The following is a 25059-nucleotide window of genomic DNA, read 5'->3' on the forward strand; positions in this document are numbered from 1 at the left end:
CTTACTGAGAATGTTCTGTTTGACATGGGTCTTATCTAGAAGCTTCAAAAGTTGACATGCAAATTTTCACCCGAACTGAAAGTAGAGTGATATTTTGAACTGACCGAGAAAGACCAAGAGGAATGTTTTTTCTAGTTAACAAGGACTTAATTTTCGCTGGCGCCTACAAAGCAGCATCTAAATGCAAAAAAAAAGGACATTATTGTCTTTTTACATTATTGAATTAACAGTAAAATCCCGCTTTTGTTTCGGGAAACTCGAATAACAGGTGCATTGATGGGATGGTGTCTGGGTGAAACCCGAAACCTGTTGCCTCAATTGTGAGCAATGCGAGATGGCTATCTAAACAAAAACTAGTGCGATCTGGTGAAAGTACCCGCCCACCTGAAGTTTCAGTCAGGCAGGTTTTCAAAGCTCGGGCAGGAAGCGCTGCGCAGATAATTAACACAGCAGCCAGGTGTAACATCGAGACCGTCATCACACACTGCAAAGTGTTTGGCGCACATCCAGAGCAAGATGCGTACTCCAGCTTTAATGATCATCGGAATCGTTTTCGCTCCCTGTGGATGGATATTTGACCTAACTTCCACCGTGGCCCCAGACTGGAGGGAAATCAGAAGTATTCCAGGTCAGTCGTCGGATACGTTTCTCCAGCAAGGCATTTGGGATATCTGTAAGGGATCCGACTCCTCCCGGACCATCCAGTGCAATCAGCCCGATACCGCATACTTCCAAACCCAAATAGTCAATATAGCCAAAGGCATGATGATCGCCTCCTTGCTGGTAACAATTTTGGGGATAGCAGTGACTGCAGGCGGGATCAGGTGCTGGACTGACAACTACAGCTGGAAAATTGCTGGACTGGGAGGCATTTTGATCTTGATTTCTGGAGTCCTGTGTCTCATTCCAATCGCCTGGTACACCTACCTCCTGAATTCCATCACCGCATCAGGAACTGATATCCGTGTGGGTTACTGCATTGTACTGGGCTACATTGGATCAATTATGGAGATTCTGGGAGGTGGAGCGTTAATTATCGGGATGTATAATTTGTGTTGCGGAAAGAAGAGAGAAGAGGAGAAGCAGTATCCTGTTAGAACATTTCGGAATACGCTCACACCCAGGCCAGCAATCAGACCCTTCGACGTGATAAGTCGAGCTTCGGATGTCAGCAGCGTCCCATACGCCAGGGAATCGATGGACGAGGGTGATTTTACCAGACCACCTAAAACGCAAAGTTATAAACCAAACAAAATGAACAATATATCTTGTGACTCCGATTTATAAGAAGAAGACGTAGAATGTTATTTAAAAAAAACACCTGTAAAGTTCTACTCTTCATGAACTCAAACAGTAACGTTTCTATTGTGCATGACACAGTAGAACAACTATAAGGCTTTCTAGATATAATAATGGGATATTAAATGCCCTTTCATAAGTATAAAAAGATTGAGTGCTTTGATTGATTAAAGTGCCATTTTAATGAGGAAGAAAGTGTTATTTTATGTTTGTCTTCTGTGCCTTTGTGTCTATGGGGGACAGGATAAGTCTTTAAGGGTCTGGAGCTCCAGTTGGCTGGGTGCTCCTGTCCATGTAGAGTTTGCATGATCTGCCTGTGTTTGTGTCGGTGTTAGCACGTGCTCCAGTTTTTTCTCAGTAATGTGTTGATCAGGTTGATGATGGAAGTCGCTGGGTATCCCAGCTCACTGATCCAACCTGTCAAAAATAACAGCCTTTTTTTTTCTTTCCGTTTGGTTAACTGTGTGGATCTATATGCTATTTTGTCTGTATTTTATATTATTTCTTATGGCGTGCAATGGAAAAAAAAGTATGTTTAAACATGGTTTTACAATGATGTGCTTTAAGTGTGTACTGGTTACTACATCTGTATGAATAATAGGTACAATGAGAACAATGTTAATACATTAACAACTTTTCTAGCTTTAAAATTGGAATGTTTATTAATACTCAGTGTGCTCCAATGTATTGAGAAAATATTACCACCTAAAGCATGAAAACATTTTTTACAAAAATGTATTTTAATGTATTGTTAAAAATAAAGAGAATCAAAGGCAATTGCTTTACTCACTAGTTTTATGTATTTATGCAAACATTGTTTGTCAGTGTTTAAAAAATACTCCTGCCATTCTTGTAAGCTAAAAAGAATGGAAAACAATTTAACAGTTAAATACAATTCGCATGTGAGAAATAAGATCAAGTGTAAATCTATAAATTAATCTAGTCAAACAAACAGTCTCAAATATGGATTTTAATTGTGATGTTTTTTATTCATGTTCCAAATAATATAAATATGCCTATTTACTTTTGTCTCTCAATTTTAAAGATCTCAACATCAGAGAAATTGAGAAAGGATGCAATTAGAGATTGATAATATACAGAAATGGCAGAAAAAATGAATATGGATGACATTAGGTGGATAGCCAAGTGTGAGTTAAACAAACATCCCCAACTAACATATAGCTCCATTTTCGACTGGAATTGGCAACTGTTCAGAAAGATCTTATTTTACTTTGCGGTAAATGTTGTCTAATTATTGCAAGGCGTGTCAATCAGAACACTAGAAATGATCTTATTCCAACTTATCAAATGTACGAAATGTTGAAACAATTGCAAAAAAAGTTCTTCTGTGATAAAATACTACACACTGTATTATTACTAACCTATTGCTTTTGTATATGACAACAGTTATTTGTAATAAACTAATATTTTGTCTTAAATGTATTGTATGTTTATCTGTAATACAGAAATGGATATTTTATGTTTAACATTCTGGTCTTAACTGGAAAGCTTTAAATCATGGATATCTTATATATAAACAAGGTATGTTTAACGAATACCTTGAGACATTATGTACATAATAAAGCATATTAATTTGTTTTTCTTCCCTGCTGTGTAATAACTCAGTAACCACCACCTTTTCATCATTGTAAATGAGATACATTTATAGGTGCACTGCAAGGATTTCCCTGTTCCAAAATTAAATGACCTGGACTAGAACATTACCTTTTGGCCCAAGATATACTGACTTATGTATACCTAATAGGTCAAGTTAAGACTGTGGCAAGAAACCCCTGTGTTGGGGAACTACAATGCTGTAGGTATCAAGTTCTTTTAATTTACAGCCTGTGTAAGTCCCAGGTACAACGTTTGGTACCTTTGGCATAATTTCATAATTCAACCAACAGAGACCTTAAGTGAAAAAAAAAAACAACAGCAGCTCTGCATTTTTTGGACTGAGGAATTGTCCAGTAGCTCCCAGAACTGAAGTCAGCTTCAGCGTTAGGCTGCGTAGATTATTCCATACTCCGAAAGTATAATTAACAATAAATTGATGGTCCAATTAATTTTAAACCTCCAAGGGAAGCAGGGGTTTGTGTTGATTGATTTAATCTTTTCGGGTTTTTTTCTATTTTTAAAATAAACTTGGAAAGGAATTACTTTTCTCCAGAACTATGGAAAACAGTGTAAGGATTACTTCGTTAAAATAAACTATTAGTAGTTTTAATTGTTTTAATCACAGAAAAATCGATAAAGTACTTAAGTACTTTAAAGATTTAAGATCTACAAACAATACTATACAAGGTTTAAGAAAACTGTTTTCTAAACACGGACTTCCTAACCAAACTGATATAACAGTACTAATTTTCAATCAAAAGCGCGTTACGGAATTTTTTTTTCTAAAACGTTATAATACATAGTCTCAAAATGCACTACAATAGCTACAGGAACAAAGGGAGGAATTCAACACCAGATACCCGTCTACAGCGAATAATGTATCCTAAACCGTGCCTGCTAGGTTCCCTCCCTTTTCAATCGTGCTAGGTTCTGCACAAAGTCCTTCGCATAGAACTGAAAGCCATCGGGTTCGCGCGTCAATGAGGACTCCTTGCGTTATGATATTCGGACTTATTTTAGCCCTCGTTGGTTGGCTCTTCAATCTGATAGCCACGGGTGCCCCGGCATGGCGAGAGGTGAGGTCAATTGTGGGCGGCGAACTCGGAGAAGTTATTCACCAGGGCATCTGGGATATCTGCAAAGAGCGCTTACCGAAAGAGTTCACTTGTTTGCGACAAGATGATGCCTACTTCAAAGAAGAGATAGTTAAAGCTGCAAAGGGTTTTATGATAGCCTCAGTTATTGTAACAGCCCTGGGAATACTGCTGTCAGTTCTTGGGGTCCGATGCTGGCGAAGATCTCCGAACTGGCTTCTCGCAGGTTTGGGAGGCATTGTGGTATCTGCTTCGAGCTTATTCGCCATCATCCCGATTGCTTGGTACACCAATCAGGTGGACAAAATAAAAGCACCAGGTACTGATATTCGGGTGGGCTACTGCATTGTGCTGGGTTTTATCGGGTGCTGTTTTGAATTTATCGGTGGTGGATCTTTGATGATATGCCTGTCCCAGTTATGCGGTGGTGCAACACAACTGCCACACAATAACGGAGTCCCGAGGTCAACTATTAGAACTGTCGATGTACCAGATTTAAATGAGCGACCTCATCAACCAACGCTGCCAAGACCACTTTTTCAGAAGGACCAAAGTACTTCACCGCCTGTCCTCTCATCTCTGCGCAAAAGAACTGATAGTGACACCTTAAGCAACGACCAATCGTTATACACAGAACTTTGATAATGCATAGTGAATGTATGTGCATATCAGTACATAGATTGTGTTTTACGATAGGCTAATAATGAAAACTCAAAATGGAGAAAAAACTTTTCATTTCTTTTCAATTTATAAATCTCTTTCTTTATACATATAAGCAGAAACCTTCTTTATAAGATTATTTTATACAGGCTTGCATTGTTATGAAGCCCAGATGGTATAATTTTAAAATCAATTTTCATTGTATTATTTTGTGATTAAATAAAATTGTCTCTGCATGCTGTTATTCAGTATATTCTATGTTGTATGGTGGTTTTAAGTTTGAGAAAATTTATTGAGAAAACAAACAGGGCTTTCAATATAATGTTTTCTATTTATATCCTATTCATGTCATTTTCTTCTCTGAATATACATCTTGAAAATCTCACTTTTTACTTTGGAAAATGAAAAGCACGTGTTTGTAAATGGCTTTTCTGCACATTTCTGCATAAGATTTTTTTTGTTCTCCAAGGTGGTCAGACCTAGGAATGAAACCCCCACCGCTGTTTTAAAGTTAATCAAACATCACTGGCTAAGCTTTAGAAATTAAATACCTGTGCTTGGTGAACACTTCATTTAAGACAAACTGCAGTATATACAAAGTGTTATATTGACTGTAAGTACAATGGAAATAACAGATACAGTAACACACAAGTACCAAAAAATAAATTGATGAAATCTCAGTAATGCAGGCCAGCTAACATTAAAATGCACAGATGTAAAGAATTAAATGTTATGCAATTAACCTCTACTTGTTCTTTTCCAATGATGCAGATACAGAGCAATAATGTAGAAACCCTGCTGTGTTCAGCATCTATAGTGAGTAAGTGCAAAGAGCAAATTACATTAGTAGAACAATCATTAAAAATATTGGTGCACTGCAGTGTAAGAGCCACTAAAGGTTGTAATTGAGAGATGCAGTGTACACAGATGTCTTGAAATTACCACTCATTTGGCTGGTGTTTTTATCCAAAGCAACTTATATATGTACAGTACCCATCAATACACTTGGGCATTTGAGTAAAGAAGCCTGAGTGAAGTTCCTTTATTGTGGGCACAACAGTGCACTACCAGGCCTTCCAGTCACAGGTCCAGAATCATAACAACTCCCTCACATTGCTGCCTGTGTTTGGAACCTGTAGCCAAAGAAGCCAAGATACTGAGGTACTATGCAGAACAAAAACCAGAACACCACTCAGTGAAAATGTTTAACAACCACAGCCCAGTTTTGCCTGGATTGGAGCTCACCTGTGTAGTTTCAACCAGCTACTTCAGTCATACCTGTAAGTCATTACAGAGGACAATGATACCCAGATGATTTTTAACCAGACATCAGATAAGATTATAGTGGCTGTGCTCAACATTAACAGCACCTTTAACTTGTCTTGTGGAGATATTTATATATTTAGCTAAAAATCCCCATTAGGTTATAATTGCTGAAGTACCATTTTAGTGACAGGAGTTGATAATTTTAATAAACAACAGCACATCTAGAGCTCAGTCAAAAATAGATATTCTAAACTGATGATATGCAATCAGGGCAAAACCCAATCTTTGCCTGAGGAATGTTTTGTCTGCTTGTTTTGTTTTCTGAGGTCACTGGACAGGATTAAAAGGAAAACCACCTTGTGTTTAATATCAAATTCCTGATATATTTACAGTCAATAGGATGTTTGTTCTTTATCTGTGACAGGCACGGTGTACAGGCAATAATCATGACTCTTCTGCATCAGACTCTTGAAAAGATAAATTAAAACTGTAAATGAAAACATAGACCTCATGCTGGACTTGACCAGAGAACACGAGTGAAATGCAGTTTATGTGATTGCACGGTACGCAACAATTCTCTCACATCAGATCTGAAATAATTTCCCTTGGCATCATCCGGAATTCATACAGAAACTGGAGTAGGGCTGTCTATAATTTTGCAAGTTTCACTTCAGTTATTTATAGACATTTTTTTAAGCTCCAGGTCTCAGAGGTTAAAGGTTCATCCCACTAAAGAAGATAAGGATGAAATGCTTGACATGTTTGAAGTATCACTAGGTTGAGTGGCCATACCTGAAAATCTGCATTACATTAACACATTGTTAACTCTTTGTTCTCCCTGATGCAGGTTGAAATGTGTAGATTGGCAGATTCCCCTTATATAAAACAAAAGAACTGTTTAATACAGCAATTAAATTGACTATTTATTGTTTTTGCACTAAGAACAAAAATGTTCTATATGAAACAAACTTGAAAAGCTCCCCAATAGACTATTTTGTTTAAATATCCCCAAATAAAGAATCTATTATGTGAAAACTGTTTTTGTTTCACATTTGTAGGAAAAATATGCACATTTCTAATCAAACTACAAGGTTTGTCACAAACATTTGTGTGCAATAGTATGTACATGGTTCCTTAGAAGCTTACTGTTTCTGTACAATAAAAGTTTGCAAATGGTTCACATTTGCCCAATTATTGAGAGGCAAAAAATCACCCAACCACATGACAACAGCCTTGTCCTGAGAATTATGAAAACAAGGCAAGGATCAAAACAGATTTACATTCAAAGGTAACAATTACTACTAATTAAAGACAGGAGTCCAAATGCACTTCTTGGAGGCCCTATTGTTTGTTATAACCTATGAAGTCACTTAAACAGTTATCATAATTAGATTCGGTTGGCTTATACAGGATATTAAAGGTCTTACAGTTGATTGCATAAAATATTGTTTTAACTTATAACTACATAAAACCCCAGAGCCTAGCAAAGAGTATTAGCATATATACTGTACAGTATACACCTATATGTAGATTGAAAAATGTTATTCAGTATAAAGTTTTTATCCACATTTTTAATTACACAGGAACTGAGTGTTGCAGGAGATTTTGAAAAGTAGGTCTTTCTTTGAGGTTAGACATTTAATGTAAGGCTTCCTGCAGTGCTACTTAGCAAAATAATGTAACTGTAATTTAATACTTGTACTTAGTCCTTCATAGACAAGTACAGGAACAATGCAAGTTGAACTGTAGCTGATTAAATACCAGATGACAAGTGACAAAAAACTGCAAAAGTCCTATGTGCAGAAATCACAGAAAAACCTGAGAAAATTTGATATTTTTTAGAAAACTGTTTACTTTAAAAATATGCAGGCAGTTCTAAAATGCCTGAAAAAGGAAAAGTTATTTGCCTTAAAAATGGATAGGGGGGAAAAAATGTTTCCATGGATTTTGTTTTTTTTTTAGTGTATTTAGTGTTCATGTACCTGCATTTGAAGTTTAAGTGCTTGAAGTTGTTATATTCCCATAGTTTATATGGGAATTAAATCAAAATGAATAATTGATTTTATCATTTGCTAAAACTTTTTCAAAGTTTTAAAAGGTTTTTTTTCTATATACACAGGCTTCTTTTGGTACAATGCAAATCAGTTACTGTAGATCTAAGATCTCCGTGAACAGCAGAGATGCATCTGCACAATCCTACATGAAACTAAATATGAAGGTCTGATCTAGAAACAAATGTTTACTGCACTACAAATGGTTAGTGTTATTTAAAGAAGCGATCGTAATCAGATGGAACAGATAAAAGCAATTACAATGTAGGAAAAATATTTACATCTTTATACTCCCTGTATTGGTTACAATAAGCATGTAGAAACATTGAAGTAACACCAGCGCCATACATTGAGCATACTCTAAGGTCACTTTTTCAAAAAGTACAATACTTTGGAAGTTCAGAGCGAGTCCTGTATTCCAGACACCACCAGTACTGGCTCAGCTTGCATCAGGACACTTGCTAGGTGCCTTTGAGCCTTCAAAGTTCTAAGAAAGACCCACATCTCTGCTCTAATGTATGTTAATGGTGCTTGTCGGTGAGAAAATAGAGGCTCTGACAGGGTGCACTAAAGGAAGGCATCATCTTTCCAGTCCTGTCATGATTGGTAATTTCAAAGTCCTAAATACAGTATTTTCCTTGGATGAATATTGGAAAGAAAGAGGAAAATGTTTGATGCAATTCATACTTTATTTTTGAAGAACAGTTTACACTCCTGCTGGTAGAGTCTTGTCTACTTTTCCCGGGGACCAACCAATTCCTGTTGGATAAGAAAAGACTTTTAATATCTTGTACTACATATAGTATTATAAATAATTTAAAAAGCTAAGGGATTTATTTCCATCAAATTTAATAGCTAAATTTGTGTATCAAAGCTGAAAATGAAGATGCTATGGAAGTGCTACTGTACCTCCTCTGGATCATAAGATTCATTGGTAAAGGTATGCACAGAAGTTGTGTCTGCAATGTTCTCAAGATTTGTCAGAGCTGTTTCCGTTGCAGAGGCCTGTGGTCTCCTGTGGAAAGAAGTAATAGATCAATGTTAGAGAATTAATAACTAAAGATAACTAAACATCAGGAAAAACATGGAAAGCTAGAATTTAAGAGAGCAAATATTTACTTGCACTAAGAAAACTGTATACATGACCATCTCTTAGAATTTCAGCTTTGTTTCTGCTTATGTTTTTCCATTCTGAAGTGAGTTTAAGATGGGCACTGACCATCACTGCAAGTACTACAGGACATAGGGGATTAAGTGCTAGAATTTAGACTCCTGTTTTCTGTGGAACCAATGTCATTTTAAAAACTGGTTATGGGGAAATTGTAATTTTACATCTTTCCAACAGTGTAACACATCATAACTGAATATAAAATAAACCAATGTCTACAATGGTCAATACCGATTTCTACATTTGTGGACCAGCAAATGTAGTTTGAGTTAAAACTGACCTATTTGCTTGTCTCCTCTTCCTCAACAGAACAAATATCACGGCGATTAAGACCATTCCAATCAGAAAACCTATCATGCCCAAAGTCAGCGGGACTCGGATGGACTTGATCACTTTATCCTGGCAGAACTGTCCTGTGTATCCCAGCAGGCACTCGCAGGTGGGTTGGTCATTGACCACCACGCACTTCCCCTGGTTGTGACACAGCTCATCCCTGCAAGTCTGCACGTCTAGTTTCCGGACCAGGATTTTGTTGTTGACGGACTGTGTGGTGGAAGGTGGCATCCCTGATGCTCCAGAGGAGGGTGGTAGAGGGGGCTTCTTAATCACTTTGGCACCTGAATTAGAATTTTTTGAAGAACTTTCAGGAGTCTTTTGACCAGGGATCACTTTCGTATAAACACCTGTTAGATAAAAAGATACACACCTTTTAGGAAAAAAATGTAGATTTTATAATTCCTAATTAGAGAAATTGATATAGGTATATAGAGCAGTATAGAGTATATAGGCTGATTTGCATGAATTAGAGCTACTCATTATACTGCACTCAAGAGTAGTCAGACCTGGCTTTATTATACAGTGGGAAAAGGGAAAAGTCATCATTTGACTGTTCAATCATGTTGGCAAAAGTGGCCAAATGTAAAAGTAATGCTAGCTATAGTCTTTCTGACACAGCCTATGGGGTTTTGAATAGTCATCAATTTTATCAATTTCCCTACAGGATCAATAAAGTCTTATCTATCTATATCTATAGTCATAAGTACCGTCTTCCAACTGAATTTCATTTGTCTGGACAAGTTTGCTACCTTTTCAGGGTGATCTTTATGTTCCTGGGTGACACAAATGAACAGGAGTTTTTTTTTAATGTACAAGAAACTATAGTTCAGTTTAAGAAAAGAAATGCATACAACATTTTGAAAAATATTCAATGTTGATCCTGAATTCAGAATGGTCCGCAACAAATTCTGCATATAATTCTGTCTATGCAGATAGCTTTTCTGATTTACAAAAAAACATTTGTGCAGATTACAGAAAGTGATTTCAGGTCTCTTTACCAAAACTAAAATTCATTAGTTTATGATTTTTAGAAACTGATTCTTAGAACATTCAGCCGTTAACTTGTTTTACTTTGTTCCTTTACCATTTTATCTTTGCTTTACTGAGAATTAATATGCTGAGAGGCTTAGTATCCAATGCCCATTCAGAACCCTACACTGCATGGTTCCCACCTCCTTGATAATCTAGTTAATCTGGTTTCTCCTGAAAACCTTTCACACTTTTACATGTAACACAAAAACAGCCCCAAGCTATCACAAAGCAAATATTTTGAACTTGTTTGCTTATTATTTTTGACATCATTTTCCACATAAAAGGGACCATCAGATCTGGATTTTCAAAAAAAATTAAACATCCTGTTTATTTTTTGTAATAAAACCAAGGATTTAAAAAGGGATTAATAGGGGCACACCCAGATAGCTCACGTCATCAGGAAAAGGCAAAAACCTCTCCCTATCTGACACGTTAATGTAATAGACTGAATATGGAGCATTAGTACACTGCTCGTTTATCTTGAATTAGAGCTTCACACTTACGGAAGTGTATTTCACAAAAACCAGGTAGACAGAAAGGACATGCTTTATCCTGTTAAAACCTGAGCACTCTTAGTACACCTGATCCAGGCAACCCTGGTCTTATATCCGTAACCAGTAAACTAAACCTCTGTTCATATCCTCAGAAACACTGAAAATCAAATTCAAGACCCTAGGGTGCTAAAGGTCTCACAGCAATGACGTTAGCCCAGATCTACAGACATGATCCAAGATGAGCAAACTTACAGCTCTCCTCATCTGAATTATCTAGGCAGTCCATCCACCTGTCACAGAATTTGGAACTGTGGAGACATTTCCGCCCGTCACGGCAGGCCTTGGTGTGGGGCGGGCACTCGAGGTCTTTGACGCAGCCGGTGGAGTTAATGGAATGGTAGCCCTGAGCACACTTGCAGGTTCGCCCTTGTGGAAACGGCAGGCAGATGTGACTGCATCCACCATTCTGGTCCGCACACAGATTAGATCCTGGGACAGGAACAGGCAATATTGTGGACACGGCAGGACACATACCAGAACTGTGGCCTGTGTGAGGAAAACTGGCAAAAAGGTAAAAAATGAAGCCCAAGAGCTCAGACTATTAGAGAAATGAAAAAGTGCGGAGACAAAGTGTTTGCTAAGGGTACTGAATAAAAGCAAACATCACCCCACCACACACCTCAAGGGGAAAAGAGTCTTATTTTCTGAAGATTTTAAAACTCTCAAACCCCACTCTCAAGACAGTATACACCGTCACTTTTTTACCTTCCAACCTAAAGTTATTTAAACCCTTAAGTCAGTAATCTTGGAAAAACTAGTAAGATGATTTACATTTTAATTGTATACCAAGTGAAGGGAAAACCAAAATACAGGACTCTTCAGTTACAATTCCTGAAAGGTTGGAATTGGATAAGCCTGATTTGGCCTATAAGTAGTTACAAAGGCTCGTCTTTCCTCAAACCATTAGTGCCCAACAATAGTCTTGTATAGCTTTCTTACATGTACAGGACTAAAGAATAAAATGTTCTGTCATGAAAAGGGCTTCAAATTGCTAACTCAATATTGAAGTAAAAAATTGAAGTTTCCAGCACTTTACAGATTTGTTTCTGGTGTCTGTGACCTATCAAATGCCACTGAGTAAAAATTTAAATTACACTTTGGACTTCTATTTTGTGGGAAATTGTGTTCAACAAGCTTCAGACTCTGTAACCTCCACAAAAAAGTAAAGCGAATACATTACTTCTCAGGTCAGGAGGGTAATTTTTATTGATTTATTTAATTTGCTGTCATTCAGAAGTAAACTGGTCTCAGTTTCAGAAGACAGAAAATACTGTAGCAAGGACTCAATATACATTTATAAGGTTAATAATACTGAAACAAAGTGCATTTTATTGGGAGAAAAATGTATTGGATTAATTTTAAAAGTTTCACTGATTACTTATTTCTAATGTGGGATTTACTTGGAAGCATTACAAGGAAATTACAATAAGACTGAGGAGAGCAACCTTCGGTTTTGCTTTCATGTTTGTTGGTATTACACTCATCATATACTGTACGTTGAGGGAAAACATATCCTAAAGGTTAACTACAAATAAAGGGGATATCCAGTTTTCTGACTGAAACTGCTTTTGAATGGTATAGCATATTTAAACCTTAAATCTCCCTCCTTAGGAAAAGTTGAGTATGCAGACTACCTTTCTGGCTGAACTTGCTGTAAACTTTCAGGCTAACCACCTTTGTCTTCACGTCAAACCAGAGCTGTCTGGGATGCAGGCCATCACTGTACCAAAGCTTTGCTGTATCTGGGAGGATAAGAAAGAATTCAATCAACACTTCACATTCACAATGTAAAAGATCTTAACATGCCAACCATTTCACTCTTTTCTTTTGCTCAGTGCCAAGCCAGACTGATCAGGGGAGGGAAACCGCAGTTTCAGTTGGCACAATGTCTTCTGATCTTAATTTGGATTTACCTCTGATCTTAATTTGGATAAAAAGTCCATTTTGGCACTAAACTTGAAAAACTAAGTCAAATCACCAGTGAAACCTTGGTGGACTTATGTTCTACCATCTTGGTACATGTCCAAATTTAGATTGTCACCTACAGTAAGTATTAGCTTATGCTATAAGATGTTGGCATGCCAACTTTACAAGATCCGTACAGGTTACTTATATCCTATAGAACAATTCAGTTCAGAAAACATTTAAACTGAAGAATGGCTAAGCTCCCCATCCTGTCAGTGAGGCAATGACTGTATACTTTCCCACTCAGCCATTACCTACTGCCATATGCCCAAGACTGCATGCTCAAGATCTATGAATATTCCATATATCAGTCTGCATCAATGTTCTATTTGTCACTGTAAATTGGTTACCCAAGGAGCATTTTTTGCACATATTGATGTGGAATGTTACAGTAGGTGCCTTTCCTTGAAACTCTTCAAACCCTGTTTTAAAATAGCAGCCATATCAACCTGCAACTCACAACTGGCAACCCACTGAAGCTAAGCAGGTGTAAGCCTAGTCAGTACCTGGATGGGAGACCTCCTGGGAAAAATATCAAAATAAATGGAATTGAAAAAACTAAGGTTGCTACTGCAAGAGGTATTATTGGGGGCAATAGGGGGTGCTCACCGTGCGGTCTGTGTGGGCCCTAATGCCCCATTATAGTCACGGGGACACTACTTTAAAAAGGTGCCGTCCTTCGGAAAACCTCGTAAAACTGAGGTCCTGACTGATTAAAAATCCCAGGGCATTTCTTGAAAAGAGAAGGGGTGTAACCCCAGTGTCCTGGCCAAATTTCCCATTGGCCCTTACCAATCATGGCCCCCTAATTGGCTTCATTACTCTGCTCTCCTCCCCACTAATAGCTGATGTGGGGAGAGTTCTGGTGCACTATGGCCGGCATCATATCACCAGGTGGATGCTGCACATTGGTGGTGGTGGAGGGGAGTCCCCATTACCTGTAAAGTGCTTTGAGTGGAGTGTCCCAAAAAGCATTTTATAAGTGTAAGCAATTATTAAAAATAGTGAAAAAAAAATGAAGGATTAATAGGTTTATAATGATTTAATGCTGCCATCTGCTGGCTGATTAGAAATAGCAAAAAGTAAAGAGCTGCAGTTTATAAATGTGGAAACAGTGGAATAGGAAAACTGTCACCTTTGCCTGCCAAAGCATATGTTTATACAAAAACAGGACCAACCATTCAAACTGCAAATGTTTCATAATAGTGTATTATAAAAGCCCAATCCAGAATTAAATTACATCGAACTTAATTTTCCATTGATGTGTATGACTTCTACAATTAGTATTACAAAAAGGTATTTCTTATAAATATTTATGCTTAACTGTGCTGACTTTATCCTTTAATCTTCCTCTTTAGATCTAGCAAGTTTAGAAGTTTTTCAAATATAAATCTTCTTTGAAAGAAACTCCTTTCCAACAAAAATGTTTTTTGACTTAAATGATAATCTTTTAAGAGTTTTGTTAAAGAAAATTTTGCCTTAATTTACCATATTTGAGCATTCGACTAATACTTTTTGTGTGAAAATAAGTTCATTCTTATTATACAGTGAGATTTTGTAAGAGGAGCACCTGAAAAAAAAACTGCCTTACCATTGACTGTTGTCCATAAGAAAATGTTGTCAGTTTGTGCAAAAGAGGTTAGGATGCCACCTCCTGTTTTGTAGGCTTTGTATTTCAATCCATCAATGCCAATGGAGCCAATAATTCCAGCACCTGCAAAACAAATTTTACAATTCATATGAACTTCAGAGACTGATGGAAAACTTGGGTCTATGTTTGAAGTTTATGATGGATGATTCAAATTTGTGCTGGTGAGCACCACCCAGATCACCCTTATCCTAAGAAGCTGACAGATTGCAGCACAACAGAACCAATTCAAAAGCCCTGGCAACAAGTCAGCATAAACAGTGATAATTGTGTAAACTTTCCATCTTTGACAGCAGCTTGCATTGATGCTCTTGATATCACTGGTGAACCTACTGTATATTTCATCACCAGTAAACAGACAAGAGTGACACTGATGAGCTTCCACAATTCTTCAGATACCTCTGGTATTCCAGGTAGAAAAGGATTCAGGGCACATATTTGGCACAAACCTTTGCCATGCTAAAAATGTTTATGGAGAAGGGTTCCATTGTTACCTTTTAAAATCATAATTTTGCAAGCCCTGCCACCTGGTTTCAGCACACAGGTATCAAGTGTTCCTTAAGATGTTTTGAACTTCTCATGTCCAGATACATGATCATTTTAAAATTGATGGGCAACTTTCCCAAATACAACAACCATGAATTATGGATTTATTCTGCAGTATACTGCATTCATTGCACAATTCCCTGACTGTACTTTTCTTAGCCTTTGAAAAACCCAAATTCAATTTATGTTTAGAACAATTAGTGATCCACGGAAGGGAATACAAAATGAAGGGTATTCACGCTTGCATTCACTAGTTCAGTTTCAACATGCATGTTGCTCCTCATAACACTGAGGCTATTAAGATGACAGCCTCAAAATACAGTGATCAAGCAGTCAAAATATTAAAAATAACAATTGTATTTCTGGAGAGGGGGGCACCATGAGTTACCAAATTAACACGCCAACACCTGCAATGTCTTTTGACAATCTTGCCCTCTATAACAAAACTGTAGAATGATATACATTACTTTGCCAACTAGAGAAACCCTTACATTAGAGCAGAGATGGCCATTTAGTAATAGATGGCTTACCAGGATCTGCCCAGAAGAGCTCCGTGCCAGAGGTGCTGAAAGTCAGACAAGTGGGCATCATTGTTTCTTGCCACAGAACCCTCCTGTTCTGCCCATTCATGTAGGCACATTCTATCTTGGGCTGGCTCTTCCTGCCTTCCTTCCCCACGTCTGCAAAACATATGGCTCCAGAGGGGGGGTATAATGCAATGGAGCCAATTCCTTCCACGCCATCTTCAAAAATAATAGCAGTGTAGTTGTTGCTAGATGAGGTGACACAAAGGAGGGCACGCTGGCTGCTACTCCAGTAAAGGTTGTGCGAGAGCCAGTCAACTGCTAGAGCCACTACCGTCTCTCCCTCCAGCACCTTCCTACGGAACACCAGCTCAGAGTCCTTTAGCTTAAACCGGCCCACAGAGCCAGCCTCACCGTCAGCCAGATACACAGTCTGGTCTTTCAGCACATAGTCCATGGCTGTCGCCTCATTGACACCAGCTATGGGAAGAGCTTTGTGCTCTGGCCATGTATTAAGGTCCATTAAAGTGTGCATATTCTTCAAGTAGACCTAAAAAGTTTTAAAAAAAATGAAATGCTTCTTCAAATGAAAATCTTTGAGTCTTCAATTGTGCTCACATTTACCTCTTATACACCCTGTCATGTGATGTAGCATTGTAATGACAATATTGGATTCATGTGGACAGCTAGACCACTAGAGGGATTCAGGGGAATAAATGTTATCAAGAACATTCGTCTGCTGAAATTAGGATGTTTCTTACAGTATGGCTATTATACAGTTTTTCCCCCACTGCTGCTGGATCAGCCTGAAGTAAGAGAACAAAGTAGGAAAAAGTACACAAACTGATGAATGCTGGCAGTGGCAGAGCCAATAACAAATCTATTCATGTGGGAAACACATTTCTTGATAAATTACTCTTTCAAATTCTTGGCAAAGTTTAAAACAAATGATCTTAAATATTCAGAAGGAGTGTGTGGAGTGTGTTGCACCTTAAGTACTTACCTGTGAGAGTGTAAAAGCTGAAAGCAGGAAAAGGAAGGTGGTGTCTCCTGGAATATCACAGGTGACTCCATCCTCAGCCAGCAAATACCCAACAGGACACCTACACACTGCTCGCTGCCTTGGACCCAGCAGACAAATATGGGAACAATCCAGACTTTTACAGGGGTTGGCAGACATTACCTGAAGAGATTCATGTATAATCTGGATAGACAACATTAGTAGAATAGAATTAATCAGCAGTCTGATTAGTAAAAGCAGATTAGACCCAGATAAGCCATAGCTCTTAATTAGAATCAGCCTAACAATTTCAGGTTAATCTTGTATAGGGTAGACGAACTCTCACTAGGTACTGAACTTGTTTCATGACACTGGTGTCAAATCTGAAACTTTCCCAGAACAATTGAAGGACAGAATTGTGAATGAACTGGTTCCATGAATTGAATTATTTAATGTCTCTCTGCTTTTAATGTAGCTACATTGAGAGGTGCAACTGTCTCCAGTGGGATTCAGATACCTCTGGCTTCAGAACATTGCTTCTCCCTAGTATATTCACACAGAGCCCCACTCAACTAGTTTGTAACAAGTTTAGGTGCTAATGATCCCCGTTACACTACCACTGTAGGCTTAAGTAAAACTTTAAAGGACACCTGTTTCTAATGTGTTGAGAAGCCAAACTATTTAAAAGCAAAGAAAATGCTTGTCAAAATTACCACAAGGCAAATAAAATGCTCACCTTTAATCCAAAAGGTTGACCAAGCCGCTTCAGAAAAACACTCCTGTTCTTGCCTGTGATTTTGTTGGCTTTTTGAATTGTCCTCCTTTTAGTGTCTGACCAGTAAATCATGTTGTTAAAGACCACTACAGAGAATGGGTTTGGTGATTCAGTCAACTGAAGTATCTGCATGGAAAAAAAACAGTGCTATACCCGACTTCTATATATTGCATGTTTCTTGGATTAAAACTAATATACAGTATACCGAGATGCTTTAAAATGCATGAATAACAAAAAGCAAGTGTTAATTAAATTGTCATTGAGAAAATCAAAGGAATTAACACCTGACTTTTATCAAATCTATAGCTGCAATCCAGTAATGTTTAATTGAAAAGAAATGATCAATAGTTTTCTAGTTTTAAACTTGCTGTGGACAAAGGCTTTCAGCATCTCTACCGCCTTTTGATAAAATACACTACTGCCCCTCTCCTTCCCCCAAAAAAGCTTCTCTTAAAAAAAGCTTCATCAATAGTACCTTAATATCTGTTCCATCCATATTAGCAGAGCCAATGCATTTCAGCTTCTCATCGGTCCAGAAAATTCTTAAATCCAGCAGGTCAAGGGTCAGGCTGATGGGCCAGCTGAGTCCCTTAGTGATAATGACCTTCCTGTCAGAGCCATCCATTCCTGCCTTCTCTATCTGTGGCTCACCAATCTCAGTCCAGTACATCATCCTGCAAGTGTAAAGCATAAGAACCACCTTAGGGGCAAAAAATAGCATTTCTTAGGCATTTCCAAACTTATGCAATTTTACTTAATAGAATGGTTTTCACTGAACCAACAGGTGCTTTCACAATTCAAAAATAATCCTTAAAAACTTCTAAAAAATGAAGACTTCCATATTAAAGAATAAACATTCCAATAGTGACTGGGCCATTCCCAGGGAGGTCTTTAAGTCTCCACAGGAATGGACCACAGCATAAATATGGGATTAGAAATACAGAGTGAACGACAAAAAGAGAACCAACTATCAAAAAATTGCTGTGGGAGGTTTTTTTTCCAACCAGACCAGGAAAAAGATAGTCTAGGCAAACTAAATGCTAAAAAAGTACCAGACTCAAATTATAAGAGAACTTCATCTTATTTTAGGGAATTCTGCTTTCTTGTATTTTGGAACCCACAGGCTAAAAATACCTTTCCTATGTTAGTACAGGGAAATTATGTCTCATTTACTTGTGAGCAGCCATGTTTTAGAGAGGGATGTTCTGTTTTTGGTAGGATCTTTTTTCTTAGTACAGACTATTTACACTGACAGTGTAAAATTTATGGCATTCAGTTTATAATGTTAGAATACTGGGATTACCTAAATTTGGGCTTGATTACTTAATCTTCACATCTGCACCACAGAATAAAAGGACATCTTACAAACACTCAGTGTTCACTGACATTAAGGGGTGAAATTGATGTTCACTTGCACAGCAAGCAGGTGTTAATCATGATTGTCACTGCCTCTTTTATAACCGTATGCAACATGTTAGGCAGCATGTCCTCTGATTGGTATTTCTATTAGCAACTAGAACAATGATTCTTACCTTTCCTGCGGATGTAGTACAAGAGAGTGCGGCTGTTCTAAATCCTCATTCAACACGACAGTGTGGTTTCGGATGTTAGTTGAAGTGGTGTTCAGACTGATAGCTAGGATCTGTCCAGCTACACCATCTGTCCAGTACAGATTTCTACCCACCCAGTCAACTGCAATACAGTCTGACTTTATACCTGCAGGGGAAAACGGAGAGTATGTTTCTACAACAATCACCCAATAAATTTGACAGTTCAATATAGCTCTCATGCTTAAGTACAGCGCATTCAAAATTCATTTCAGGTTGTTCTTAATGTTCCAGGTTCTCTGAACTACCTCAGATTTGTTTGATATGAACTGTAGTTAACTTTGACTCAAGCGCATCTTTTAAATCAGCACAAAGACAACTGAAGAAATGTGACATTTTAAAATAAATAGCATATCACTTGCTGTAGAGTTGCAAGGTATTCAGACACTAAAAGGAAAAGGCATTCCATTATGACAACTTACCCTTCACTATAGTTCCCTTGTCTTTCTGGTCCATGGATATCCATTTTATACTCTCCGCATCAAGGCTGACCCAAAACACCAACTGTTCCTGATAGTCATAGTCCACAGAAAATACTAGCCTTTTACCAGTAGAAAACAAGATTTCCATGCTGGAACCATGTAAGCTATAGATAAGGAGTTCATACTGAACAGATGCCAACAAAAACGGCTCTCCTGCAGAAGGAAAACGCTTTAATTATATGATAAATCAGACACCGTTAGATTAAAATTTCTTCATTATTCATATCTTTAACCCTGCCAATCCTGATCCAGGAACAAAAAAATTCTAGATCAATGTTTGTGGTTACCTATGGCTGCTTTGTCTTCTCTGAATCTAATTCTATGATGATATGATCAAAACCTTCTTGATAGATTAATAATTCTATTATTGTTCTTGTGTTATATAATTGATTTCTACTTTAAATGGCTATTGGAGGAAAAAGGTGCAATCTGGATGTAAAATCTAATTGTACAAAATGTACATTTTCTTTAACCTCAGAAGTGTACTTTGGACATCACGGAAAAGGGACACCCATTTATTATCAGAAAGAGGTTTACATCTGGCAACCCATAGCCTATCCCCAGAAGCACAGGACACAACAGGGTGGGGCTGCACTCTGAACAAATCAAACATTTAGGCTCTACACAGATGGATTCTCAAGCCAGAACTGAACCCCACATCCAAGCATGGAAGCTGAAGTGCACACTGTCTCATCACTACACTACCTATAATTTACTAAATCCAAGACCTCAGATGTATAATTTTGCTTAATTTTCTCAAACAGATTAAGATTTTCTAGTTTGTGAATTGTTGCTTTAGTAATTAGCAAGTACAGTACCAGTGATTTTGCAACTATGTCCATCACGTTCCAGCAAGTATCCTGAGTGACACTGACAGCTGTATGACCCTCTCGTGTTAATACACTTGTGGTCACAAACACTGGGACTCTCCATGCATTCATTTAGATCTTCACAGGAAACGCCATCTGCTGCAAGTTTAAAGCCCACTTCACAGGAACATTTCTGGATAATTGCAAAAAATGGGTCTAATTAATACATAGGTGAGGATGATTTAGTACAGAAGTAAACATTCAAAACTATTAAATTTGTGTTTTACTTATTATAATAGATTTAGAAAATGTTGTCAAATGATGAATATTAAAATGCATCAATAAAATTTACTTTAAATTACTATAAATGGTGACATTTTAGTCTTTAATTATGAATAAATTGCAGAACAAAGCAATGAGGAATAATGTGAGCTGGGAGTTCACATTAATATACAAAGAGCACTGTGACCAAGACAGTACCATAGGAGTGTCAATAATATCCAGGAGGCCACAACTTGTTGCCTCCTTGTTTGCAATCAGCACATCAAATACAGAGTCAATAATCACTATTCCGCTTTCCATAAACAACTGTAAAATCTCAATTATAAATGACTTTAAATGTGGGGACACAGCATGCTTATCAATCCCATTCAAAAATTCTTAATTGTTTAGAGCAATCCTAACAGCATGGCTATACCTATTTCAATTTGCTTAAATAGTGTTGTCCAACTTAAAATTAACAAACATTTCTAAGGAAAGTCAGTTAAGATGTGGTTGTACCATACTAAGAAAACAGGATGGAGCAACAATCCTTCCTGAGAGCAGGATTAGAATTTGAGCTCACATTGAGCACTGATCTACTAGAGCAATTGGACTTACTGTAAGATCTGAGCAAGACTAAATCCCATTAGAAACATTTGGGCCCATTGTTTCCAAGATTATATCTTCCTACTGTTGTCCTTAGGTTCAATTATATAAATTGTTTTCTAAGAGTGGCTTTATCCAAAAACATTGTAAATGCCTGCAACAATGAAAGAAAACCACTGGCGCTCTACATCAAAACAACCCTCAAATGTACAAATAAAATAGAAAAGGCACATTTCTACACGTGCTTTATAGCAATTTATTGGACTTACTGGGCCTGTGGGTGCCACATAGCAGGCATGGGAGCATTTGTGAGAACTGGAGCAGGGATGGGTGTTGCAGTCCCCACCTTCATCAGACCCATCTGGACAGTTAGATATCCCATTGCACACGAGGCTGGTGTTCAAGCACTCCAGATTGCTGCACTGAAACTGGTAGTCCGGACACTTCACCAAGCCACCTGCCAAGAAGAGAGACAACAGTGCTTCACGTCCCAATCCAGCTTTTTGCCTCAAACTTAAATTTGTATTCAACAAGACGGACAAAAAATTCAACAGTGAATTGGACTATATAAAATGGAACAAGACAGTATTTTCAGTTGCATCACATTTTCAGTGCGAAAATAAAGCAGAACCAAACCTTTTCCAACAAGTTTTCATTCTGTGCCATTGTCAGTATGTTCTTTGTAGTTAATACAGCCATCCTGTTTTCAGCACTTTGTAAGTTCAATGACTGATCTCATTCAAGTCACTAATGTCTTTTTGTATGAAAAATGTCTTCAATGTAGGAAAACCTAGAAGTAGCTGGCCATAAGCACATTTTACTATGAGCAAAAATGTTACTTTTATACGTTTAATTTATTTGGTCATTCTTATCAGTTTGCACAATAGATAAAAGTAAAAATAACAGCTGAAATAGTTCCAGTAAGATTCCCATGGTCAGTGTTTCCATGTGTTAAAAGAGTAAAGGAGAGCAAACTCACATCCAGCCTCATCGCTGTCGTCATAACAGTCCCTCTCTCCATCACACCTCCAGAAATTGGGGATACATTGAGTTTTAGATGCACATGACCACTGGAACTCACTGCATTTTACTTCTGAAGGCCTGCAGTCCTATAACAGGAGAATAAACTCGGACTTTCAGTTGATTGTTTACCAAAGCCTTATCCATTTCCATCTTTATCTACTTGTTATAATCCGATTGTTTTGTTTCAGCAGTGTCCTGCTGTAGGTACGCTACCAGCAGATTTTTTTTTTTAATCTTTACATCTGTCCAATAAGCATGCAAAAGCTTAAGCTAATCATTTAACAAAATTAATGGTCTTTTAATGGTCATTACAACATTAGACACTCCAAGTCACTGGCCTTGTTAGTTCTTCCAGTACACAAATGTCTAAAATGTGAACATGTGGTTAGTGGGAACATATCTGAATACCCTTATCTAAAACCCTGTAGTTTGGACGAGGTCAATACTTTATTTCTAAACTTTTTAAAAAGTTTAGACAGGTTAGGCTTTTAAATTAAGCAAATACTTCCATTCAGGACACACTCTAAATTCAATATGCTTGATAAGACTCAAAATACCAATCAAAAACAAGTTCAAGCTCTTCACAAACCAGCTGCTTGTGATAAGTAATAAGCCTATTAGATGTTAATGACTTACTTAATTTGGGATAAAATTAGTATTAGTCAGCTGTGCATTTCAGGAATCAGATTAATACTTTGAGAGTTTTTGGCAGTGGAGAATTAACTGGCTTCAGGTCAGATTTGCAATTGTGGAGATTTGGTAGCAATACTAAATCCACCTCGGCAAAAAACAAATAAGCAGAAGGTTCATCACGGAAAGATTAATGGCAATTTTGTTCATAGAATTAAAGAGGACCAGTACCATCAGTATGTTTTGTTTTGTTTGTTTTTTTACTCGCACCTTCTCATCTGTGCCATCCTTACAGTCTTTATCCCCATCGCAGATCCACTCTTCCAGCAGGCACTCATGGCTTTCTGGACACCTCTTCTTGGTGGGGCAGTGGGGGGGCTTGGAGCAGTCTTCCTCATCAGAGTGGTCCCTGCAGTCCGCATCACCATCACAGCGCAGGCTAAGAGAGAGACACTGCCCGCTGCCACATCGGAACTCCGAGCTGCTGCACTCCTGCTCAGCTAAGACACAGGGAAGATTAAATTTGCTACAGACATTCACAGATTGAAAACCACTGTAGGTTTTATTAAACCAAGAATGCTGCAAGCCATTTTAACTTTTATACTGCTCATCTCATTAAAATGTGCATCTTGGAGGGCATTTTTAAACAAAATCCAAATGCTGTAATTTAAGGTCTGTGCTGACGTGCCCATCTCCATAACTCACCTGTATTTGGAGCATGGCTCTAAACAATTTGAGCCTCGTTTGTTCTCTGGCCTGTTTTATCAATTTTTAGGAGACCCTACATGGAAAAGACATGATTCTTGTTCTAAATATCACAGCAGTAATGCCATGCCTGGAATAGTACTGTATGTGATCAGCACCTTTGCAAATGAATAACAAATTATATGCACTTATTTTAAAAATGTGACATAGTATATTAATAAAAACAAAGAAAGATTAAAATTGTTAGTTCACTGAAAGATCTACTTCAGCACATTTTAAATAGTTACATGCCCTACTCCATAAACATAAGCCAGCAGCCATATCACTCTGCAACTCACAACTGGCAACCCACTGAAGCTAAGCAGGTGTGAGCCTGGTCAGTACCTGGATGGGAGACCTCCTGGGAAACACTAAGGTTGCTGCTGGAAGAGGTGTTAGTGGGGCCAGCAGGGGGCGCTCACCCTGCGGTCCATGTGGGCCCTAATGCCCCAGTATAGTGATGGGGATGCTCTACTGTAAACAGGTGCCGTCCTTCGGATGAGACGTAAAACCGAGGTCCTGACTCTCTGTAGTCATTAAAAATCCCAGGGCATTTCTCAAAAAGAGTAGGGATGTAACCCCGGTGTTTTTCCCATTGGCCCTTACCAATAATGGCCTCCTAATAATCCCCCTCTATTGGCTTCATTACTCTCCTCTCCTCCCCACTGATAGCTGAGGTGTGGCGAGCGTTCTGGTGCACTATGGCTGCCATCGCATCATCCAGGTGGATGCTGCACATTGGTGGTGGAGGGGAGTCCCCATTACCTGTAAAGCACTTTGAGTGGAGTGTCCAGAAAAGCACTATATAAGTGTAATTATTATTATTATTATAAGAGCTTCAATATATTAGTCAGTCCATGCCTGAGCCACATCCTAAAGCTGTCAGCTGTAGAGAAAGTAAGAAGGTATTCTGGGTCATCTTTAAGTGCTTAAGGAGCTGGGAAATCACCTGTGATCCTGAGCATTTCAACTTACCACAGTTGGCCTCATCCATCTTGTCCACACAATCATATTCGCCATCACAGCGGAAGCTCTCAGGGAAACACCGGGAGTTGTTGTCACAGCGGAAGGCACAGCTTTCCGTGGGTTTCCAGCAGTTTCTTTCATCTGAGCCATCCTGGCACTCTGAGGTGCCATCGCACACCAGTTTCTCTTCAATGCATTTCCTCCCATGGGCACACTGAAAGAAACCTGAAGCAACACAGTTACAAGAATCAGTCCTAGCCAAGCTTGTGAAGCATGAGAATGCCAAAATTGTTTCATGTAGCATGGCATTGGAGTTTACAGTGATTGCTTTTCCAAAATGTCTTGAGTGACATTTTAGCCATAAAGGGAACAGTTATTTTATTAAATTACAAAATC

The 25059-nt window shown here is 38.1% G+C and overlaps 3 protein-coding genes across 3 annotated transcripts in view; 2 read left to right on the top strand and 1 right to left on the bottom strand.

The window, feature by feature from the left end:
- Positions 1-376: 376 nt before the first annotated feature.
- LOC148838077 (claudin-23-like) lies at positions 377-2897 on the top strand. Its single transcript, XM_088910618.1, has one exon. The coding sequence runs from the start codon at positions 517-519 to the stop codon at positions 1285-1287; it is 771 nt and encodes a 256-aa protein (XP_088766744.1). The 5' UTR covers positions 377-516; the 3' UTR covers positions 1288-2897.
- Positions 2898-3890: 993 nt separating this feature from the next.
- On the top strand, positions 3891-4652 carry LOC148838078 (claudin-23-like). The gene has a single exon (XM_088910623.1). The coding sequence runs from the start codon at positions 3897-3899 to the stop codon at positions 4650-4652; it is 756 nt and encodes a 251-aa protein (XP_088766749.1). The 5' UTR covers positions 3891-3896.
- Positions 4653-8719: 4067 nt separating this feature from the next.
- The window catches only part of lrp13b (low-density lipoprotein receptor related-protein 13 b), a 33775-nt gene continuing 17435 nt past the window's right edge, over positions 8720-25059 (bottom strand). The window contains exons 22-38 of the mRNA XM_088910607.1: positions 24673-24888; positions 23224-23453; positions 22280-22409; positions 21570-21757; positions 20443-20626; positions 19565-19777; positions 19068-19251; positions 18011-18209; positions 17497-17661; positions 16764-16964; positions 15767-16310; positions 14634-14756; positions 12712-12819; positions 11270-11506; positions 9436-9838; positions 8897-9002; positions 8720-8746 (exon numbers count right to left, since the gene is read on the bottom strand). Of these exons, the coding sequence (XP_088766733.1) occupies positions 8720-8746; positions 8897-9002; positions 9436-9838; positions 11270-11506; positions 12712-12819; positions 14634-14756; positions 15767-16310; positions 16764-16964; positions 17497-17661; positions 18011-18209; positions 19068-19251; positions 19565-19777; positions 20443-20626; positions 21570-21757; positions 22280-22409; positions 23224-23453; positions 24673-24888 (3458 nt within the window). The remainder of the gene's footprint in view (positions 8747-8896; positions 9003-9435; positions 9839-11269; positions 11507-12711; positions 12820-14633; positions 14757-15766; positions 16311-16763; positions 16965-17496; positions 17662-18010; positions 18210-19067; positions 19252-19564; positions 19778-20442; positions 20627-21569; positions 21758-22279; positions 22410-23223; positions 23454-24672; positions 24889-25059) is intronic.

Source organism: Atractosteus spatula, chromosome 3 (genome assembly GCF_055471065.1).
Source record: "Atractosteus spatula isolate fAtrSpa1 chromosome 3, fAtrSpa1.hap1, whole genome shotgun sequence".
NCBI lineage: Eukaryota > Metazoa > Chordata > Actinopteri > Semionotiformes > Lepisosteidae > Atractosteus > Atractosteus spatula.

Coding starts and splice junctions, on each gene's coding strand:
- LOC148838077 (XM_088910618.1), top strand. CDS start 517: ATGCGTACTCCAGCTTTAATGATCATCGGAATCGTTTTCGCTCCCTGT.
- LOC148838078 (XM_088910623.1), top strand. CDS start 3,897: ATGAGGACTCCTTGCGTTATGATATTCGGACTTATTTTAGCCCTCGTT.